The 22,189-nt window shown below is 45.2% G+C and overlaps 1 protein-coding gene across 4 annotated transcripts in view; it reads left to right on the top strand.

The window, feature by feature from the left end:
- SAMD4B (sterile alpha motif domain containing 4B) overlaps positions 1-22,189 on the top strand; it is a 1,107,967-nt gene that overhangs the window by 407,959 nt on the left and 677,819 nt on the right. For 2 of the 4 annotated variants that reach the window (XM_086938873.1, XM_086938872.1), the window contains exon 5: positions 16,809-16,918. In XM_086938873.1, coding sequence (XP_086794999.1) covers positions 16,809-16,918 — 110 coding nt within the window. Of the gene's footprint in view, positions 1-16,808; positions 16,961-22,189 lie in introns of all 4 variants that reach the window. The other 2 variants (XM_086938871.1, XM_086938870.1) reach the window with 1 other exon arrangement.

Raw genomic sequence — 22,189 nt, 5'->3', positions numbered from 1 at the left:
CTGGGTTTGAGTGTGATAAATTTACTTGAAATTGAACGTGCTTGCCTACAAAAATGCCCACACCCTCTGCGTGCTACCTGAGACAGATGAGTAATGGAAGCCCGTCCAGTCCTTGAAGATTTTACTTGCGCCTGGGATACTCTGCAAATGTGTCTCTTGAAAAAAGATAACATCGGGATTGTGCCCTCTAAGCCAGCTCTCAATTGCATGGAATTTACGCCTATTGTTAAGCCCATTAGCGCTAAAAGGGTATTGTTAGGTTATTCTTTCTCCTAGTTATTATACCTTGTCATATGCTTAAAAGTAAGCCCTCTGGGACCCCCAGACATCTCTGGGCTCTAAAGTTTGTGAAAGCGCACTTGAACCAGCTTTATATGGATTAGCAAAATATGCCCTAATGCATGTTGTTGGCCACATAAGTACAGAGTGTCCAAGAGAACACACAGCAGTGCCTAAGATAGTTAAAGTGACTTGGGCTAACATAAAACAAAGCCAGTAGCATAGTAAAATATTATTCAGTTGACTGCGTAATATCAAAACCATGGGTAGGGCCTAAATATATAAATACAGTACTGATCATAAGAATACTGACATACTCCTAACATACTCCTTTGGCCCTGTAGAGGTTTACCATGTTTTTCAAAAACTACCTTCCTAGAAAGCCGCAGATGGCAGTCTACTGTGCAAATTTAGCATTGAGCAGCAAATCTTCCTAGCTGCAAAAATTTAGCGTGGAATAGAACATAGATACCTAAAGTGCACTATATATATGAAGTATATAAAATACTTAAGTGCCCTACTTCTCTAACCATATGTTTGGTGAAATACCTTCCTAAATAGCTGCTTCCCAGAGGATGGCCACCTAATGTGCAATTTTAGCATTGAGCAGTAAGTCGTGTTGGCAACGAAACTGTAAAGTGCGATAGAACATAGATACCTAAGGTGCATTGTATAAATGGAGTGTATAAAGTGCTTGAGTGCCTAGAAAATATGTACAGTACTTTTCATAATGAACCCAGGTTTCCACACCCACGGTCGGAGGGGAATGCAATATGGATGAACTAATCAGGCAGATTTGCGTACGCTTTTCCGCCTCTCCCACTCATTCCCCTAGTAGTACGGAAGATCAGACAACCACGCTACTAGATCTCTCACTGGTTCCACATCAGAAATTACGGCTCACGCCATCCCTGTTAACTCAGAACCATGGAGAAATAAGGCACCCAGAACAAAGCCAACTGAATTTGGATATCTGGCTCCTGAAGTCCTAGAGTTTGGTTACTTAAACTTACCACCAGACTGTATGAATATAATTAAAGAAGCTAGAAGACCCACTACCAGAGCATGCTATGCTGCTAAGTGGTAACGATTTGCAATACACTGTAACAACAATCACATTGATCCTCTGGATGTTTCCATCCAAAATATAATTTTCTACCTTCTACATTAACAAAGGTCCCATTTGGCTTATTCTTCCATACGCCTACATCTAGCAGCAATTGCAGCGTATTTACAAAATAGACAACATCTATCTCTCTTTAGAGTACCTGCAATAAAAGCATTTATGGAAGGATTAAAGAGAATAATCCCACCTAGGTTACCACCTGCTCCAGTATGGAACCTAAATGTGGTCCTTAAAAGACTCATGGGACCCCCTTTTTAGCCGTTACATAAGTGTGAACTGCAATTCCTAACATGGAAAACTGCTTTCCTTGTATCACCTCTCTCAGAAGAGTTAGTGAAATACAAACATTCACAATAGAAGAACCATTTTTTCAAGTACATCCCAACAAAGTGGTTCTTAGACCCAATCCTAAATTCCTGCCAAAAGTAATTACTCTGTTTCACCTTAACCAATCAGTAGAGTTACCAGTGTTTTTCCAAAAACGAGACTCTGTTGCAGAAAGGGCTTTACACACCTTAGATGTGAGAAGAGCTCTACTATTCTACACAGACAGTACCAAATCCTTCAGAAAAACAAAACAACTATTTGTATCTTTCTCTCCACTACACAAAGGCAATCCCATCTCTAAAGGAGCAATTGCCAGATGGATTGTAAAGTGTATTCAAATATGCTATCAAAAAGCTAAGCGTACACTAATAGTTCCTCCTAGAGCACACTCTACTCGTAAACTAGGAACCTCTATGGCTTTCTTAGGTAACATACCACTAGAGGACATATGCAAGGCAGCCACATGGTCCACAATACACACCTTCACTAAACACTATTGTGTTGATGTGCAAGCCAAGCAGCAAGTTGCAGTGGGCCAAGCTGTCCTTAAAACACTATTTCAGTATGCTGCAACGGATACAAGCGACCACCGCTAGGGGAGACACTGCTGCACAATCGTTGCTAAGTGTAGGATCTGCAGCTCATATGCCCCGAACGGAAAATGCTACTTACCAGTATGCATCTGTTCTTGGCATGTAGAGCTGCAGAGTCCTACACACGGGACTTGTATCCGCTCCAGTACTCATCTTACTTAGATGCACACTCATGGACATCCTTTCTCTTTACTTCTACTAACTCCATCATTTGCCATCATGGCGAAAAACAATCTGAGGATGGAGTCGGTGACCATGCGCAGTGTTGTCCAAGGTAAGAGTCACCTATCTCGTGACTACAAAGACTTCTTCCAAGAAGACAACAACCTGCAATCATCCAAGCCCAACACCAGGTGGCAATCTATTGCTAAGTGTAGGACTCTGCAGCTCTACATGCCGAGAACAGATGCCTACTGGTAAGTAGCATTTTCCTTTCTAGATGCTCCACCCCCTCCACCTCAATCCCCCCATCCCCCCACCCCCAGGACAGAATTTCCCACTATTCCCTCCTTCCTCCGCTTTTTACTGGATGCCATCTTATTGCATCCTTTTGCGTCTCGTGATTCACCTCATGTCCACCCTTGAGCTAACAAATTATGCATGTTTTTTCCTGGAGCCACCCTTGTCTGTCTTTTAACTACAGTATATCTTCTCTTACACAGCACACAGTTCTTCCAGAAAAGATTGAGCTACAGGTAGGTCAGTGAAAATAAAAAAAAATATATTTAACCAAAACTTTTAACTTTGATTGTTGGACGATTAAGGCTTGTGTTCCTTTTGCCTTAAAGGAGTCAATCATCTGAATAAAATCCTTCTGTCTGCGTGCTGAGGCTTCGGACATGTCTGAAAAGATTTTAAAATGTTGGATCTCTGAAGTAGAAAATTATCTTTTTGCTGTTGCTGTGCTTAGCATTCTTTCCTTAATTCTGTAGTCTACGAAATTCATTAAGATTGTGCCAGGGTATTTGGCATTCAGATGTTTCTGTGCAGGAACTCTATGGGCTCTAGTGATTGTGAGGTCTCCTTGTAGCTCTGGAATTAACCTTCCTTGAGTGACTCTGACCAAGCCACCATATCCGCATTCTCCAGGCCTTCCGGTACTCCGACCAGACGCAAATTGTTCGCCTATTATAATTTTCTAAGTCCTGGAGTTTTAGCTCCATCTGGTACTTGTTTTTGTTATGCACTTGGATGTCTTTCTGCATATCTGAGGTGTTGCCCTCTAGGTCTGAGACACCATTTCCAACTTCTGATAGCCTTTTGGGGATATTCACTAAACTCTCCTCAAGCTTGGACAATCTTTCATGCAACTGTGCAATTTCAAGTGTCTGACATAATTTAAAATCCATTTCCCCTTGTAGGATGGTTGTGAGCATACTTTTTATTGAGATCTTTCCTTTAGTCTCATCACATGAGGTCACCGGATCTGGATCTGATTCAGACTCCAACATAGTTTCAGACTCTGGCGCTTCTGGGAAGGCTTGAATGCCACTTACTACACCCTGCGTGGCCTATAAAATTGCTGGCTCGCCTGGAGTAGGAGGGGGGTTAACATGAGTCTTTCCTAGAGAGTCTCTCGATTTGCGAGTGGGATTGAGGCTGTGACTGGATTGACTGCGCCAACGGAGCAGGCTGCCCTTGATGGTCTGGTTAGGTTTGGGCATTGGTCCATTGTTGTTCGGTCGGGACATGCCATTTGACTTATTCTGAGGAAAGAGATGCTTATGAAAGAGAGGGTACTGCTTGGGGCTGAGCTGATAATCATCTCCCCTATTGGCATTGCCTGCTACTCTGACCTCTCCAACCTCTCCACCTGTGGCTTGGGATAGGCAGCTTAGATCTAATAACTGTTCAGGTGAATATTCATCTTCATCTGAGAAACCCTGCAGAGCATTTTGCTCAGGCTGCTTATCCTTCTCAGCCAATGCCTTTGCCTTCAATTCCATCCTCTGTTGGGCATTTCTTTGGCACCTTTGCATCCCTCTTTGGGGTGGTGAAGGTGTTGACATTGTTTGTCCAGGCATCTCTAGGTTTCTTTTCCAGACGCCACTTTGCTCTGGTTTCCATGCATATCCAGATCTTTTTAGCGAGCCAACCAGACTTAATGAATAGGGGAGTAAACGTTGAGAAGAAATGTCCAAGAAATAGCCTGGGTGTCTAAATGCTGGAACACCACAGCTAATTGGCTGAACTGAGGCCACATACCACGCTGCACAAGAGCTCTGCAAACGCTCAATAACAATACAGAAGCTGGTACTGCTAGATGGTGCTAGGTGGTTAAACAGTTAGGGTGTGCGCCACAGGACAGAGAGTTTTAAAGTCTGTTTAGAGTCTTAATGCCATCACCGTAGTCATTGGCTTATACTGACGTGGACTGCCCAGCCCTCCGCTCATCTCCGCTCCCTACTCACGACCTCAGAACACCCCAAAGGTCGGCCACAGAGGAATGGAATGGAATGGAATGGAGTGGAAATTTTGGATTCCAGTGGTGTATGTAAGAAAAGAAAAGCACCACTGGAGCTGTTCTGCTGCTGCTTTAGCCTGCTTCAGTGCACCCGCTTGTACTGACTCCCCTCCTCCTCCCTTGTTGCTAACTGCCTGGGTCATACCGGTGCCGGTAATCGTGTCGCAGTTAGGCGTTGCACTTCTTTCTATATTGACTGGCGCGGGACACTTCTGCCTTCTCCCCTGTAAAAACGCAAACGTGCAGGTGTTGCAGGCGTCTTGGCGGCTTAGGTCGGACTGGGGCCCGTACGGGGAACACCCGGGAGCAACCAGGACACACCTCCTGACTTGGTTTTAACGGGGTCCGACAAGAGCACCTGCCCCCTTTATGATGACCTACCGGGTTCCCGGCTTCTGTGGTGTAGAGCAGTGGAGGAGGATTCTCTGCCCCTCATGCACCGTTGGTTAACCTTGCTGGCTCCGAGAAGAGGCAGCCATTCTAGCGTGTCCTGGGACTACTGTGGAGAAGCAGGTGGAGCTTCGGTCAATCAGGTGACACTTAGCGGCTAAGTGCGTGGGTCACATCTGCCGCTCATCCCTCCCCCAGACACGTCTTACTAGAACTCGGGATATAGGCGAGGCCTTTTTAGGTCTCCCCTGAGCCAGCACATGCGCTGCCCTGCGAGACATTAAATAAGTGGGTTTTCAAAGTGCTACCCACAGGCTTTTGCTGGCCCCAAGCGTGCGGTTAGCGCGCGTGAACCTGCACTTTCTGTAATGGCTCATTAAGCCTCACAGCGCGAGAATCATGCTCCTCTGCTCGCACTACCCCCTCCCTTCTCCCCCTCCCTCCTAGTCAGCTTCATTTGTCTCTTCTGTCGCTGTGAATCATTTTGTAATAAAAATCCCTGATTCAGCGTCTTTATTGCGGTGTTGTGTATACCTTCTTTTGGCGCCAGGACGCCCCTTTGCTGGGGCAGCTGTGCGCGGTACAAAAATAGTTAACATAACATACTCTGCTTGCACTACCTCCTCTCTTCTCCCCCTGCCTCTTCGTCAGTTTCATTTGCCTCGGGAATATTGAAATATCGAAATATTAGAGGGGAAATAGACACGTTTAGCATTTTTGCGACATTTTGTGATGCGTTGACATTTTGCAAAGGCACGCGTGGTTTTTATTAAAACTTTAGGCTATGCTGCGTTGTTGTGCGTTGGAGTCCGCGCTGCGAAGCTGCCTGAAACCAATTCCCGCACAAAAAGTGCCGCTCCCACAGTCTCATTTCGTCTTCGCGCATATGCTTGGTGTGTTTTTCGGATTTTACACGTATGATCATATATGTGGGTGACTTTCAGAATTTGCGACATGCCCACTGCTGCATCCTATCTTAAGACATGAACTTGGCATGTTTGCTGGATAACCACGAGGAATCTTTAGGAAGGTGTGTTTCAGAATGAATCTCATGACTGCTGTTGCATGACGGTTTTCAGGGATGTGCTTGGCAGTGGCACACTTGTACTCTGGGATTGTTTATGTTCCAGGCTGTGACGTCTGCATATAGGACGTCTTATATAGCATAAGATCTTTGGGGCGTGGGGTGCCCCCATACGACATACTCCCATACTTGACAAAGTATCCATCTCCACCAGTAACAAAAGCCATGTTCTCTGCAGGATTTCAACAGCTGCCCCCTCTGCACAGAGGTTGTGATGTAGGTGCTCGTCTGGTCACAAGTGTCGCTCTTATTTGTTACTGTCCGGTTTGTGTTGATATGTTGAGTGTCCAACCCTCTGCGTCCAGATCCAAAGGTGCATGTATGCCGTGCATCAAAATTCCAATTTACTTTTTATCCCCAGAAAAAAAAACGGGGTTGTTAAAGCAGGGCAGACACGGTGCTGCGTTTCGTTTCGCCATGAAGCGCATGTTTGAAGCTGTCCTGTTTTTTTGAACGAGTGTCTCTTGAATTTGATCAAAGGCTTTTACGAGCCTCTATGCAGCCTTTCTGCCAGTGACGTGTAAGTGAGGTAGAGTATATGTCTACATTACTGCCTCACTTCTGTGAATGTGTACATTACATATACATGTGTGAACTAAGCTGAGTATGTATATATTATGACCTATTTACTTTGATATAGGAAGCAATAACATGATGTGTGCATTAGTTTTTTTTATTAGGGAGCTCAGCTGGGAATGATGTGTACATTACAGGTTTACTTGTGGAAAGAGAGCAGGAGATGTCCACATTACAATTGTACTTTTATAGAGCAAGTAGAAGTCATGGCAAGAAAGCTAGTGTAACGTGTACGAAAAATAATTCACTATTGTCGAGTAAGCAGGTTTAAGGTGTGCACATCAGTTTTACTAGTGGAATGAAGTGGAGGGATATATGTACATTACAGTTTTACTTTTATAACGTACTCAGGAACACAATGTGCACATTGCAGCTTTCTCTTTAGAAAGTAAGCAGAGAATGTGTAATTTATATTTTCACTTGGGTACGTTATGCAGAAATATGAGCTCTACACTACAGTCTACCCAAGTGACGTAACAGAGGACGGGTACCCCTGTACCTGTCGCTTTTTCCCCTTTCTCCCCTGATGGTCTTGATTTCTTCTTCCATTCCCACCCAACACCCCCACATTGTCCATGTCTCTTCTTCTCCTCCCACTCCCCAATTGTCTTGATTTCTTCCTCCCCTCCGGCCCCTGCTTGTCAGTGATGCTTCTTATCCTTCCACCACCCCCCTTGCCAGTGTTACTTCTTCCCTTCCACCCCCATCCTTCTGTTGACCCTCCTACTTCTTCCCTACCACCCATCACCTTCCAATTGTCTGTGCTGCCTCACCACCCTCCATAAGCGAAACAAGCATAACTAAATACTTATAAGTGTTTAGTTATCCAGCACAATATCCTTGGTGCAACAACATCAAATGTTGCATGGCTAAACACTTGTACGGTCCCAAAGGCGAGACCTTTTGGCTATGCCAATGCTTGTTTAAGCATTACAAGGGAATTTATGAATCAGACCATCATGCATCCTCCGAATCTATTGTCCGATTTTTTTCATTCCTTTTTTTAAAAAACGGTTCTAATTGGAAACAAAAATGTAGTTGTAATTGTGATCCTTTTGCTGTGTTCGATAGCAATTTTTTCATTGTTTTATAGGCTTCTCATGTCTGAGTTTGACCTTTCTCAATTATTTTACATGAGCCAACTGATGAGATGTTTATGTTTTTGATGTTCTAGTTATTAATGCTCAGCGTCATTTTGAACACTTGTGATACAAAGTACGGGTTACTAGCGCATGAATTTCTAACGACACCGTGACATTGTGTGTTCACCTTTCATTTTTCGGTCAGGGTCACTTTCGCATAAAATTTTCAGTTTGCATTCATTTTTTTTCCTTTTTGTAAATCGGTCTCACTACTTTGTTCGCATTTTTTAAATGAAAACTTTATTGAGCTATACCATTTACCACTTCTGTCCAAGTTTTTCACTTCGGGATATAAGGTACTCACCAGTGATGGTATTTTCTTATACATCAACCAATGATGACAGTTTAATATTGATGGAAATGCTAAATGCTGTGTGTTTTACCCATTGCAGAAAATAAGTCCCCTGTAGAAGGACAAGGCCTGAAATGCTTTGGGCGTATAATTTGAAATATATGCTGAACACAATAATTGTTAAAGAAACAATTTGAAGAAATTTCTGAATAAAGATATCAAAGGAAAATTGAAGAAACATCTATTTAAAATTAGTGAAATATTTTCCAGAGTGCATCTTGGTGACGTTTCCCACTGCATAGGATAGCGCAATTCATAGCATATTCAAAACCCTCTTACTCAGGGTCAACCAAGCTTCACCAACCTATCATTATTACATGGTTTATATTTTTTACCAAGAAGTGCGATTGCTCTAAAACGGACTGGACCAATAAATAGAGGCACCAGGCAACGGTGTCCTCTTCCCTATTTTATTTGCGTTATTTATAGAGCCCCTAGCAATAGCAATCGGACAGAAATAGGTGCATATTGTCCCCCTTCAAGGGATGACTGACAGAAAATTGTATGCTGACGATATCGTTCTTTTCTTAAATCGTAAAAATGACACCCAGGAGGAAATAATGAGGATTTTCTCAGATTCCAGGCAATAAGAGTCTATGAAAAAAATAAGTCCAAGATGGAGATATTACTGTGCAATTGTTCCATCGATTCACTATTGCCAGATTTTAGATCTGTCTACAACACTCGCCCAAAGAGATACTTGGGGATCTACGTGACGGAGAAAGTAGAAGATATATTCCACTTGAACTATACTCCGTTGTGAGAAAGTGCCATCTTTCTTGCACTGGTATGCCCCCACTTTGTTCTGTACTTCTGATGTGCTTTGACTGAGTGTGCCCTGGGTTCCTGCCAACCAGGTACCTAGGGCCTGTGTTCCTTCCCTAAAACTGTGTTGAAACCAAAACCCAATTGGCATCTCTGTCCACCGGTCAGCCCCTAGTAAATGGTACCCTAGGTACCCAGGGCATGGTGACCAGAGAAGACCCCTAAGGACTGCAGCACTTATTGTGCCACCCTCATGGGCCCTGTACCCTGACACCCATACACTGCCTTTGCAGGCTGAGTATCTAAGTACAGAACTAAACAAAGAGTCGACATGGTACACATCCCTGTGTGCCATGCCCACAGATCCCACTGCCCTGGCATACTTCAGTCACCCCTCTAGCTGGGTGCTCTATGCCAGAGGTGTGGGCACAGGTGCATGAGCCCTGTGCCCCTACTGTACCCAGGGCCATTCCTGGGCACTGTAAGTGCAGTGATGCCATTAAGAGTATATGGTGCTGGGAGGTTGTCATTACGAACTCCACAGCACCAAAATGGCTACACTGAAGACTGACAAGTTTGTTACCAAACTTCTCAGCACATTAAACCCACACTGATGCCAGTGTGGGACTTAATGTAAAATGCACCAGAGGGCATTTTAGAGATGCCCCCTGAAAACCTAACCTACAATCCACTTCTTGGTTGATTGGCTGCCACACAGAAGACATGTTGCTGGGCCCCTGGGTGGAGAGCCCCCTGCTTTCCTGGGCCTGCAACAATGCACATCCTGGGCGAGGTGCTAGGTCTCCTCCCCCAGGATGGGCAGGGGGAAGCTTCTAAGGCATGTCACCTCTGTGAGCTTCTCCAGACCATTTGCTGTACCCAGCAACTGGCCCCCACCAGTCCTGACCCCCACTCTGGCGGGAAGTCTGGCGGGAAAAACTACGTCAGAAATGGGGGGTGTGCCAGCCTGTGCCAACCCCACCCCTCAGGTGGAGGAGACGAGGTGAAGCACGACCCCGGGCTCCGGCCATCTTGAAGTTGGGGAGCCCTGCTCAATCACAGCTAGGCTCCTGCCCCCCTCCCACAGGAGAGGAGCAGGCTAGGGGGTGTACCCACCCCAGGACAAGGACCTATTGGTCCCTGCCCTTGCCTTATCTGTAACACCCCTAAATTTAGTATTTAGGGGCTCCCTGAACCTTCTTTCCTCAGATCCCGATAGGGAAAGAAGAAAGAAGACCAAGAGATAGAAGACCCGCTGCGCAGCTGCTAACAGGACGACAACAACTGACTTGGCCGCAGCCCTACCAGCCTGTCGATCCTGGAACCTGCTCCTGCCTAAATCCCGGTGACTCCTGCGGACAGCAACCTTGGGACACCCAGAGGACCTGCCTGCCTTGACCCTCTTAACACCTTGGCTGCTATGGGGTTTTCCCCTCCTGTGCTGCATTCATTCAATCACCATTGTTCATGACAAGGTCAGCTCGTCAAACGCACAGCGCAGGTAACACCCATGACGAGCTGACCTTGTCATGAGCATTGAAGGGGTTAAAGACTGGGACTTCCATCAGCAGAGGCTCTGCTGCAACAACCACCCTGGTGCCAGCCAGGAAGCTCCGGCCAGCCCACTCTGCACCTGCCGAGCCCGGCCAGTGCCCGAGTGATCCAAGACCAAGTGGACATCCCCCCGGCGACTGGGACCTGAAGTCCAGTGCCCAAAGACCCTCCTCGACTAACCAGACGACGCCTGCAGACTTGGAACCAGAGGCCACCCCAACCGCGACCAGCTGAGGGTAAGCTTTTCCGACACCCAAAGACACCCCAGCACCCGGCGCCCTACAGCCCCCGTGCCTCTCTTTGTGTACCTACCTGTGCTCCAAGATCCCAACTTACCTCTCGAAGTGCTGGTCGCCCCTGGAGAGTCTCCGCCCCCGAGCCTGCAGCCTTTGTTCCCTTTTTACCTTTCGCGTTGGATAACATTGAGCGCCCGACGGCTCAAAAGCACCCTGCGCCCAGCCGCCCAAGTACCGCTTGCTGTGCCACCTTTGCCCTATCCTGCTTCCCCCTTTGCCCTGAGTAAGTGACCAGGAGCCCAGCACCCACTGCCGCGTGACCTGCTAGCCAGCAGCCACCAACCGGAGACCCCCTGTCAGTCCTGCAACTACCAAAGTAATCTACAAAGTAATCAACTGTGTTTATATAAGAAAGTCCATTGAGCTCAATACTAAATTATGTGTAGAATTGTGTTGCCTTGTGCAATGCCTGTACCTATTGTGCTTACAAAGCTTATTGCCTTTCTGCAAAGTACTCATCTGAGACCTCTCATATTGAGAACAGTATATTTTGATACCTGGTGGTTCTAGAAATAAAACCACTATATCTTTGATATAAAAACAATTGGCCTGGAGTGCAGTCTTTGAGTGTGTGAAACCTTTTGCTGAGTGTGTACAATAAATGCTTTACACTGTCCTCTGGTACTGCCTTACTGCTTGACCAAGCTACCCCTTTAGAGAGTAAGGTCACACCTGGCTTTAACCTTTGTTATACCTCTGGGGTTTGTGGACTCTATACACACTGTACCTTGTCCTGGTCCATACAAATAGAGCCACTTTCTCACATCCGTTGATCCAAAAAGTGAAACGCCTTTTAGCACAATGGAACCAACTCCCACTAATATTAGGTCGAGTGGCACTAATTCGTATGTCTATTCTACCCTTATTTAACTTCCTATTTAGTGCTGGCCCATGCGCACTACAAGCATCTTTTTTTAAAGAGATAGCATGTTTTCTTCCTTCTTATGGTCTAATAAAACACTGAGGCTGCCACTGAGCACGTTAAGCTACCCTGTTGCTGAAGGAGGCCTGTCCCTTCCAAATATTAGGAACTACTACCACACAAGTTTTGCACATAATAGTTGTAGATTTCTATCTCTATCAGACCCCCGGAGGCAGATAATTTTTTTGTGAATAAAATGTTAATGGAGTATAATATTTTCGACCTTACATGAATTGTTAAATACCCTAAGAAAGTTCGATATATGACCCTTCAATGGTTGTTTAAGCAAAAATCTCAATTCTTAACATTTTATGGTATTCTAAGAATTAATAGCTCGACAAGGCTGTCCCATTTTTATACGGGGGAGAGATGTTTATTAAATACTCATATCGTAAAAAAAATGGGAAGACCATGGCTATGGACAGATTCGGGATTTTGCCAAAAGGCTACAGCTGGAAGTCGGGCTTCTACACTCTAAAGCAATTTTTAAAAGGTCATTTATCATAAGTAAACAATTTTTGGAAAAATTTGACATAAGAAGTATACCTTTAAGATCAGGCATCAGTGAAGCTTTTGATACCCCGACACCATGATCGGTCAGTGCATGGGTCAGCATTTTCGACAAAAGTAAGTCTCTCTCCCCATATGAAAAATTTGAGACAGATGGTAGGGAAGGGATGCACCTCTCAAAACCATTTTGGAGCAGAATTAATAAACTGAATGCTTCAATACTGAGAGGCGCAAACCTTAAGTGTATGCAATTCTATTCAAAATGGCTAATCTATAGGACTCCTTCTTCCCTACATAATATCCATCCACAAATTGATGGCCGGTGTTTTCAATGCGCCAAAGAGAATGGTGGCATCTGGTCACACATTGTTTGGGAATGTCCGAAAATCAGCAGCTTGTGGGAAAAAATTGAAAACGATCTCAGAGTCCACATTGATCTCTCCATTTCCATCGACATATCTATCCATTGCAGTTTTGGGTTTCTCTCCTAATAGAATGCTAAACACCACACACGAAGAGTGCCTATACATTTCAGCACTAGTAGCAAGATCTTTAATTTTACAGAGCTGGAGAACCGATCAGATACCTTCATTCCAAGCCTGGAGAGCGAAACTTAAGAAAAATCAAAGAATTTGAAAGAAAATATGCTTTAAGATCAGGGTCTTCAAGGAAGTTTGAGAAACGCTGGAGCTCCTTGGGGAATTAGTCTAAAAATGAAGGGAAAAGGTCTCTGTTTGGACGGCTTATAAGGAGTCGAGGAGGTGGCGGGTTTTGGATCGAATAGCTAAGCCTGGATCTCGAAGGTCAACCTCCGAAACTATTGATATTCTATGTTACGCACTTTTGCACTTCATGCATCTCTTAACTTTTGCCATATAAATGTTCTGTTCCTTCTCTGCTACATGGCTATCTGTATGACAGCTTGAATACGTATACTCTTAATATTTTGCACTTTGCACTTTATACCTTGGATTTGTACTATTTTCTCTTTTCTCTTTACGGTGTTTAACTTTAAGGCAGCTAGAGTATCTATACTCTGATTGTCTCGCACTGTGCACTTTATTTTTGCAGTTCTGTATTTCTTGTGTCTCCTTGAACTCTCAATAAAAAAATAAATCAAGAAGAGTTCTGGGTGGACGACCAAATCGTCTTTGGGTATGTCTGTGCAAAGAAAGGTCGGGCTGTGTAGAAGTGAACCGTCTCAAGATGGGTCATGCTCTGCTTCAAAATCCGCTATACACTGTCCAAAAAGCAAGCTACTGAAGGCTTGTGAGCTCATTCCACCATAGCTAAATCTGCGACCACTGCATTATCACGTGGAGTTCCTGTTATGGACATTTACATGGGTTTTCCTGCATACATTCCCCAAACATTACTGTCTGCACAGTAGGGTCCGTAGAGATGGGCACTTCAACCGTTCGATCCTGCAGGACTTTATTTTGTGAAATTGATCTGCAGGCCCATCTCCAGGGATGGTAATGCTTGGGCATCTATTCAAAGGTAAGGCTTCAACGACTAGAAGTATCTATCAGAAGAAAAAGTTGTTTATCTTTGGTAACTCCTTATCTGGTAGACTATATCTAGTTGCAAATTCCTTAACGACCCAACCATTTTTCCTGCTCTTGTGTCTCGAGTTCAAGGGACAGTGTTGATCCCCTTCTGGGCCCAAGTTTTACACACCAGTGGTCCGTGTCCTTCAATGCGCTGCGGTTCCGGCATTGAAAGTTGTGAAAAGAATTTAAGTGGCACTTATAAAGGTACTGCGATGTCACTTCCGGCGCCGACTAAGCACACAGATTCAATGGACGGCACCTACTGGCATGCAGGGGTGTACGGCTAAAAAAAATCTTCTGTATCCAGTCTGACGCCTTGGAACTTAAAAGATAAGGAATCTGCGGCTAAATATAGTCTCTACCAGATATAGAGTTACGCAGGGTAACTTGTTCATTAAGCTATGATGAGGGCTGGTAGGTCAAGGAGTGGCCCTGCTTGTTACAAAAATTGTGACAAAAGTCAACAGAAGTGGTAGTAGTAAAACTGTCTTTAACCCCTCCCCTGCTGATGACGGAACCGCTCCGTCATCAGCTGCGGTGGCGCTGTGCTGATGACGGAGCGGTTCCGTCATGGCCCGCCCGACGCTCCTGCGCGGCGCGAATTCCGCGCCTGCGCTGAGTTTTCTATTGAGCGGGCGGGGCCATGACGGAACCGCTCCGTCACCTGCGTTCGTCGCGCTGTGCTTATGACGGAGCGGTTCCCTTCACCAGCATGCGCCCGCCGCATTTCCGCCCCGCCCCTTAGCACTGCAGCGGAATAGCCGCCGCAGTGAAGGGGTTAACTAGTGCAATTCCTGACTCTGTTTACACCCTTCTCCTAACATGCCTAGATTAGGCATGTGAGGGAAAACACCCTTTGCTTTGGCTAAATTTGGCAGCTGTGCCTTTTGTGAAGGCGTGTGAAGTTGTATGACTTTAAGAAAATACTCTACTCCGCCCTCTGATACTCCACTCCCCTCCTCTCTACTCCTAACTCTCCCTTACGATACTCTACTCCTAGCTCCGCTCTGATACTCTTTTCCACTCTCCTGAACACCTCTTCGCTCTACTCCCTTCCGCTCTGATACTCTGTCCCTCCGCTCTACGACACTCAACCTCCCTCTGCTCTACGACACTCTATTCTATCCCACGCCACTTCACTACACTCTGCACCGCCACTCCGCAGTCTGCGCTGCCCCTCCACAACAACAACTTGAGACATGCTGAGCAGGAGCCACGCTGGTGTACAACATGGCTAAAACCCCTTGGCAAAGCCAATAGCTCTTGCATTGACGAGACCTATTGGCTTTGCTAATGCTGGTTTAACCGTAGAAACCTCACCATAAGCTTGCGACTTAGCACATCTTAATCTAAAGGCATCATGGTCGATGAGGAGTGTCTGACTCAAGCTATTGTATCTGAGACATTTTCTCCCTAAATAACAGCGATTTAGCTGCAAACCTGTTTTTGTGAAACGCTTGATGCCAAAGTAGAAGTGAGAGATTGCTCCTTCTGCTTCACAATAGTAAACATTCTTGACTCTACTATTAGCAGCTTCCCCTTCTTTCAGTAGGCGTGTTAAAATTGTAGAAATATGTATTGTTGGCACTAGCGCTTCGTTGCATGCATTTAACCATTATTACGGAGTACAAATAATGCAAGGTTTGGGACTTTTCTGTTTTAGTTTTTTGCTTTGAAGTCTTCCATTTGTATGCGGTTCTTCGATTAAGGCAATTGAAAGGGCAAATTGGGTCACTGTTCTTTCTAAGTTCTATTGTTTGTACTTATTGGCACTACGCCTTGCTCTTTATTCGCTTTATATTTTCACTTGCTAGCTCTGTTTAGGGTAAGAACATTAGAACCCTATGTATTGTAAATATGATCCCCTTTTCCCAGCGAGCATTGATGGAGGGCGATGGCAGTTAACATTGTGCCATGTGTTTTTTGTTTTTATGGTTGAAACAGAATCACTGTGGAAGCAAAAACTATTTTTTCGAATGTTCTAATGCCTTTTAAGAGTCTGTTTTTAGACTCCTAAAATGTCTGTGATTCCAAACCGACTCACTGTTTTTAAGGGGTGAGTTGCAGGAGTTGCTTCCAAATAACTATTTGGAATAAAATGTATACATGTTTCGGGGCCAAAATCTGGTCACTAAACATTGAAAAGTTGTTAGCTCCTGAATTGGGGTGGTATGGCGTTCACAGAAGGAAGGGGGTCCACTTGGGACTCCTTACCCTTTCTGAATGTTTAAAAAAAAAAGTCTGTTCGGTAGTAGTCGGTTGTCTAGCAGACCACCGCCAACTGCAATTTTTTTTTTCATTTTTAAAAAATGCAGCACCGTGGACATAGCAGGCCACCATGACCCAGTTTGCGAATTACTGTATCAGTATTCATGAGGTAGGTTTGATTTCGACCCACTCTGAATCTGAATTTTACAAACTGATCTCTTAGTGCACAGGTAGGTTTGTAAAATTCTTTACTGGACTCCAATTGAAACAAGATTTATTTCAGCCAATTTTCCACAGGGTTTAGTAATTGCATTTTACTGAGAAGTAGTGGTCTCCAATTTTCTAAGAATGGAGGTCTTGACATTGAAAGCTTCAAACAGGAAGGCAGAAGGTAAAAGCAGTGATTTGCCACTGAATGTCTTGTCTATTTTTTTGGCACAGTGTGTCGCTCCATGCAAATCTGGGGCCTCTGATTGTTTTGGATTATCATTTGTAGATGTTACATGCAATAACACTAAAATGTTTGTTATAGTTTTGCCATAGCCCCCTGAGATTACTGGCCATGCCAAAGTAGCATGGTGCCTACTAAAAGCTAAGCTGCCCAGCGATGATGATCTAATGCTGTGCTTATTTATATTGTTCCTAAAACACTTGTGTCTCCTGTCAGATGTTCCCTCATGGCTGAAGAGCCTGCGTTTGCACAAGTATGCTTCTCTCTTCTCCCAGATGACATATGAAGAGATGATGACTCTTACGGAGAAGCACCTGGAGTCTCAGGTGAGCCAGGATTCACTTGGAAGACACAGCATTAACCAACATGCAAGTTACAAATTCATTTATTTCTCTTTGTCAGATACTATATGCAGTAAAAAAGTGTTTGGCCTGCTAATGCCTCTTCCATCTTTTAGACTTAGTCCTCTTGCTGTGCTTGGGTTCACCAGACCTCAGGAGCCTTAGGTTGTGCTTTGCTTGAAAGATGTTTGTGGGATATCAGACAATATGGAGGGAGATGCACTTTTTATGCCGTTTTAAAGTTAGGTTTAAACTGATATTTGCTTTTCCAATTAAATTTGCAAACAGTTTGTAAGGTTTTTCTCTTGCTTGTCATATAATGAATGACTTGTCGTGTTAAGTTTAATTACATTGTAGTAGCTTCTGTCTGTGATCTTCACAAATGCATGTGTTAGAACTGCACGCTCTCAAGATCTTAAAAATGTGTAATATAGTTTGCAAGGTCAGTGAATTGAATTAGTTTTAAGAGTTTGTTCACCACCTGACCTTGCAGTGCTGACCTTTGGCAAAACTAAAATCAGTGTTGGTGGCAAGAAGTTGGTCTGCAGGGAAAATATGCATGTGATTTAGAAACGTTTGAAAATACACCCCAGCTCTGTATGCATATGAAATTTGATGTCTAGTCGTGGTATTTTTTGCTGTAGTATATCCCAGATCTCCCTATGGGAATTTAAATTGAGAAATTAGGCTGTGGGACACAGCGATATGTTAGTTCCCATGGCCAGTCTGCATAAAACATTAAACGATTGAATACAATTTAATTGTTTTTTTTATGAAGTTGTGTACAACTTTAATTGGTGTTGGTGTTTTCAGCTACATAAGATGTATGGGGATGTCCAGGGCTCGCTCATGGATATGCCCTTTGATGGCACCCACCTGTTTGGCAATAAGGCTGACAGTGCGTTCGAGCGTTTTAAGGACTCTCGGGCCACGGCCAAGTCCTGGGTCTTTCTGCGAAGAATCCGGCCCCTCCTGGGTTTCGTTCCTTTAGTGGCCAGGGCAGAGGCACTCAGTCACGTTCCTTCAAAAAGCCTGTGCAGAACCAGCCTCAGCGCGGCCGTGGTCTTGGCTTCCGCAAGGGCGGGTCTGGGAATCAGCGTGCGGGTCAGTCTGCCTCTACCCCCCCTGCTCCTACTTCCAAGCCTTCCTAGTCCGAGCTTTGTGGGGCACTCCACACCGGTGGGTGGCAGGATCCGCCTCCAACTCCCCCACTGGCGCGAGATCATGTCGGAGAAGTGGGTGCTGCAGCTAATCCGCAAGGGTTACTCCCTTCCCTTTCAGTCCTCCCCTCCAGCCATGCCGCCTCGGTGTCACCGCATGTTGGGGGATCATTTAGTTCTTCTCCAACAGGAAGTCACTGCCCTCTTGGCCAAGGGAGCCATCAAGTGCAATCCTGGGCCAGAAGTAGGGAGTGGTTGTTATTCCCACTACTTTCTAGTCCCCAAGAAGGACAAAGGAGATCTTCGTCCTATCTTGAACCTCTGGAACGTCAATCGCTTCCTCCAGAAGGGGAAGTTCAAGATGCTGACTCTGGCTCAGGTCTTGGCAGGAGACTGGATGGTAGCGTTGGACTTGCAGGACGCATATTTTCACATCCCAGTCTTGCCGGCCCACCGGCGTTCTCTGCAGTTCACTGTAGGCTAGGAGCATTTTCAGTTTACTGTGCTCCCCTTTGGCCTTACCAGTGCCCCTCGGGTGTTCACGAAAGTGATGGCAGTGGTTGAGGCTCATCTGCGCAGGTTAGGGGTGTCGGTCTTCCCCGACAGCGACGACTGGTTCTTGAAGGTGGGCTCACCCCAGACAGTCGTCACCCACCTTCAGACTACAGACGACCTCCTGCATTTGCTGGGGGGTCTCCATCAATGTGCCGAAGTCGCACCCGAGTCCTTCTCAGAAGTTCCCCTTCATCGGAGCGGTTCTGGATTCGACCCAGTTGCGGGTGTATCCTCCCGAGCAGCGAGTCCGGAATATTCAGGCTATGATTCCGATCTTCCAGCTTCTATCCTGAGTTTGTCAGGATGACCCTCCGGCTCCTAGGCCTGATGGCCTCCTGCATCCTGCTAGTGCAACATGCCAGAAGGCATATGCGGGCTCTGCAGTGGGACCTGAAGTTCCAGTGGGCGCAGCATCAGGGCAACCTGTCCGATCATGTCCAAATCTCGGAGGGCACTGCACTAAACTTGCAGTGGTGGCTCACGAATCGCGATTGGGTCAATGGCAGATCCCTCTCCCTTCCCCAACCGGAGCATACAGTAGTGACGGATGCTTCCCTCCTGGGATGGGGAGGCCACTTGGGAGAGGCAGAGATCAGAGGCCACTGGTCTCTGGCAGAGTCCCTGCTCCATATCAACCTTTTGGAGCTGCGAGCGATCTGATTTGCACTGAAGGCATTTCTTCCCTCTGTGCGGGGAAGTGTAGTGCAGGTGTTCACTGATCAGCCATCTATTTTTAAGTCCCAGGTTGTTAACTGTTTTCTCAAAGGCAATACACACATCTTCCTTCCCTTGCCGTTCATAATGCCTCAGTGGGACTTGAATCTTGTCTTGACCTATTTAATGCTCCTTTAGAGCCTCTTCATAACTGTTCCTTACGTCTACCCACCTTAAAGACGGCTTTTCTGGTAGCTATCACCTCTGCCAGAAGAGTGAGTGAGCTCCAGGCTCTTTCCTCCAAAACTCATTTCCTTTCATTTCATCCGGACAAAGAGATTTTAAGGACCAGTCTTTCTTTCTTGCCAAAGGTTGTCACGCCCTTCAACATCGGGAAGACCGTCACTTTGCCCAGCTTCTTGCCGCCTCTGCATCCTTTCAGGGAAGAGGAGAGGCTCCACCGTCAGGAACCAGACAGTGCACTCCCATTCTATCTGCAGCGTACACAACACCCGGGTGGACGATCTGCTCTTTGTTGGCTACGTGGGTGCCAAAAAAGGTTGTGGTGTGCACAAATGGACCATTTCCCGGTGGGTCGTTCTGTGCATCAAAGTATGTTACTCCTTGGCCAAGAAGGAGCCTCCTGTGGGGCTGCGTGCCCATTCGACCAGGGCAACTGCAGCCACTATTGCTTTGGGATGGGGCGTTCCCTTGCAGGACATTTGTCAGGCAGCTACGTGGGCCTCGCTGAACACGTTTACAAAGTACTACTGCCTTGAAAGTCAAGTCCGGAGAGACGGCTTCTTTGGCCGTTCTGTTCTCCGTGACTTACTGGTTAAATTTTGTTAGCGGACCCACCACGTGGGTTGGTATTGCTGGGGTATCTATTCTTATGTAAGGAATCTATCACTAACGTGTCTTTCAGGTGCACAAGTTACTACTTGTGTAACAATATATCTGTAAGACATTAGTAAGTGATAGATTCCTCACCGCCCCACCCATCCTCCCTGTTCAGCAAACTGATTACTAGGATTAAGGTCATCCCCTTTTAGGGCCCTAGTTCCGGGCGCGGAAAGTCGTGTACAGAACTGACTTCAGCACTCTTGGGTGGAGCCTAAGTAGTCTGCGTGATGTCATCTCTGTGCATAGGACGCCAGCGACGGACGCTGAGCCGCAGGACGCCACCTACTGACGCACAGGGGTACTGCTAAGCCAAACTTTCCGGATCCAGTCTGACACCTGGGGATATTCTAAGGTAAGCAATCTATCACTAACTAGTGTCTCTTACAGATCTATCGTTACCCAAGTAGTAACTTGTGCTTTAAAATTAAATACATTTTCCCCGTGTTGACAGTCCTTGCATTTAAAACAATTTTCTAAAACCTTCTTTCGTTGATAGCCATGATTGATTCTTTGTGCTCACTTGGTAGTCAATCTTCACTAGATGGTCTTTTAGGGACTTGGATTTTCTATAGGTTATCTCAGGGTATTTCTTACTTAATGGACCTAATATTGGATCCCTTTTTATTAGGTACTATAGCTCTTACCTCATTATGTTTCGTTTTAAGTCTTAATAAATCTATGCATTTTAGATCCCTCTTTTTTCTCTTTTTTCGTCTGGTTTTTGATGGTTCGAATAGGATTTTATATCATTTTAGTTTTCTGGCTTTTTTTGATGCCTTTTGGATGATTTCCCTGGGATACCCTCTTTGGATGAAGCGGTTGAAAGATACAACAGACTTATTACAGAAACTTGAAACTGTTACATGGTCGCCCAACTATCTATTGATTACAATGGACGTGGTCTCATTATACACCAATATAGAACACCACATTGGGACACAAGCCTGCAAATTCTTTCTTGCCAAACGTAACCTCAAATATAAAGATCACAATGAAATGTTAAATGAAATGATCTTTTTATGTTTGAACCAAAACATCTTCTTGTTCAACAAATAAATATACAAACAAACAAAAGGTTGTGCCATTGGCTTTTCATTCTCGCCAAACTATGCGAACAGCTACTAATGCTATTCTCCATGGAGAGAGTTTTCACAACAACAAACTAAAATGGAGTATTCCATACGGAGAATTCTTACGATTTAGGCGAAACTGCTCAGATGATGAGGAATTCCAGCGACACAGCACAAACGCTGTAACCAGATTTAAAGCAAGGGGATACCCCAGTAGAGTAGTGGAACAGTGCCTACAAAGAGCACTTTCGCAGGATCGCAAAGAACTCCTGCATAAACCGGAGAAACAGCAAGCAAAAAATGACACACAAAATGATGTGATCCGATTAATAACAACCCACAGTGCGGAAAATAACAAGTTGTCAAAAATCATACAGAAGCACTGGCCAATTTTGAAAACGGACCCCACCCTGGCACAAATTATAGGTGATCACCCAAACATAACCTACAGATGAACTAGAAACTTGGGAGATCGTCTAGTAAACAGCCTCTTCAAAGGAACACCGAAAATCGATTGGCTGCAACGAAAGGGTTTCTTTCCATGCAGACACTGCAAAGTGTGCAAGATCGCAAAACCAACCAAAGAAATAGAAATCAGAAAAGGAACGAAATGGACAATACCCCAACATCTAACGTGCAAAAGCACATATGTGGTATATCTAATTGAATGCCCCTGTAACCAGAAATATATCGGGAGCACAACCTTCGAGGCAAAGAAGAGGATATTAGAACACACAAGGGCAACAACGAATAAAGATCGTTCCTATGCAGTGGCGAAACACATGGAACAAGCAAATGAAAGCAACTGGGAATCACTTAAATTCTGTGCCATAGAACAAGTCCCACAGACGGAGCGAGGTGGTGATCGCCTGAAAAACCTGAGACGTAAAAAGTCCAAACACCTCATCAAATCT

The sequence above is a fragment of the Lissotriton vulgaris genome, chromosome 9 (assembly GCF_964263255.1).
Source record: "Lissotriton vulgaris chromosome 9, aLisVul1.2, whole genome shotgun sequence".
Classification (NCBI taxonomy): domain Eukaryota; kingdom Metazoa; phylum Chordata; class Amphibia; order Caudata; family Salamandridae; genus Lissotriton; species Lissotriton vulgaris.
Note: the sequence above shows the minus strand (reverse complement) of the source record. Positions and strands in the feature narration are given on the sequence as shown.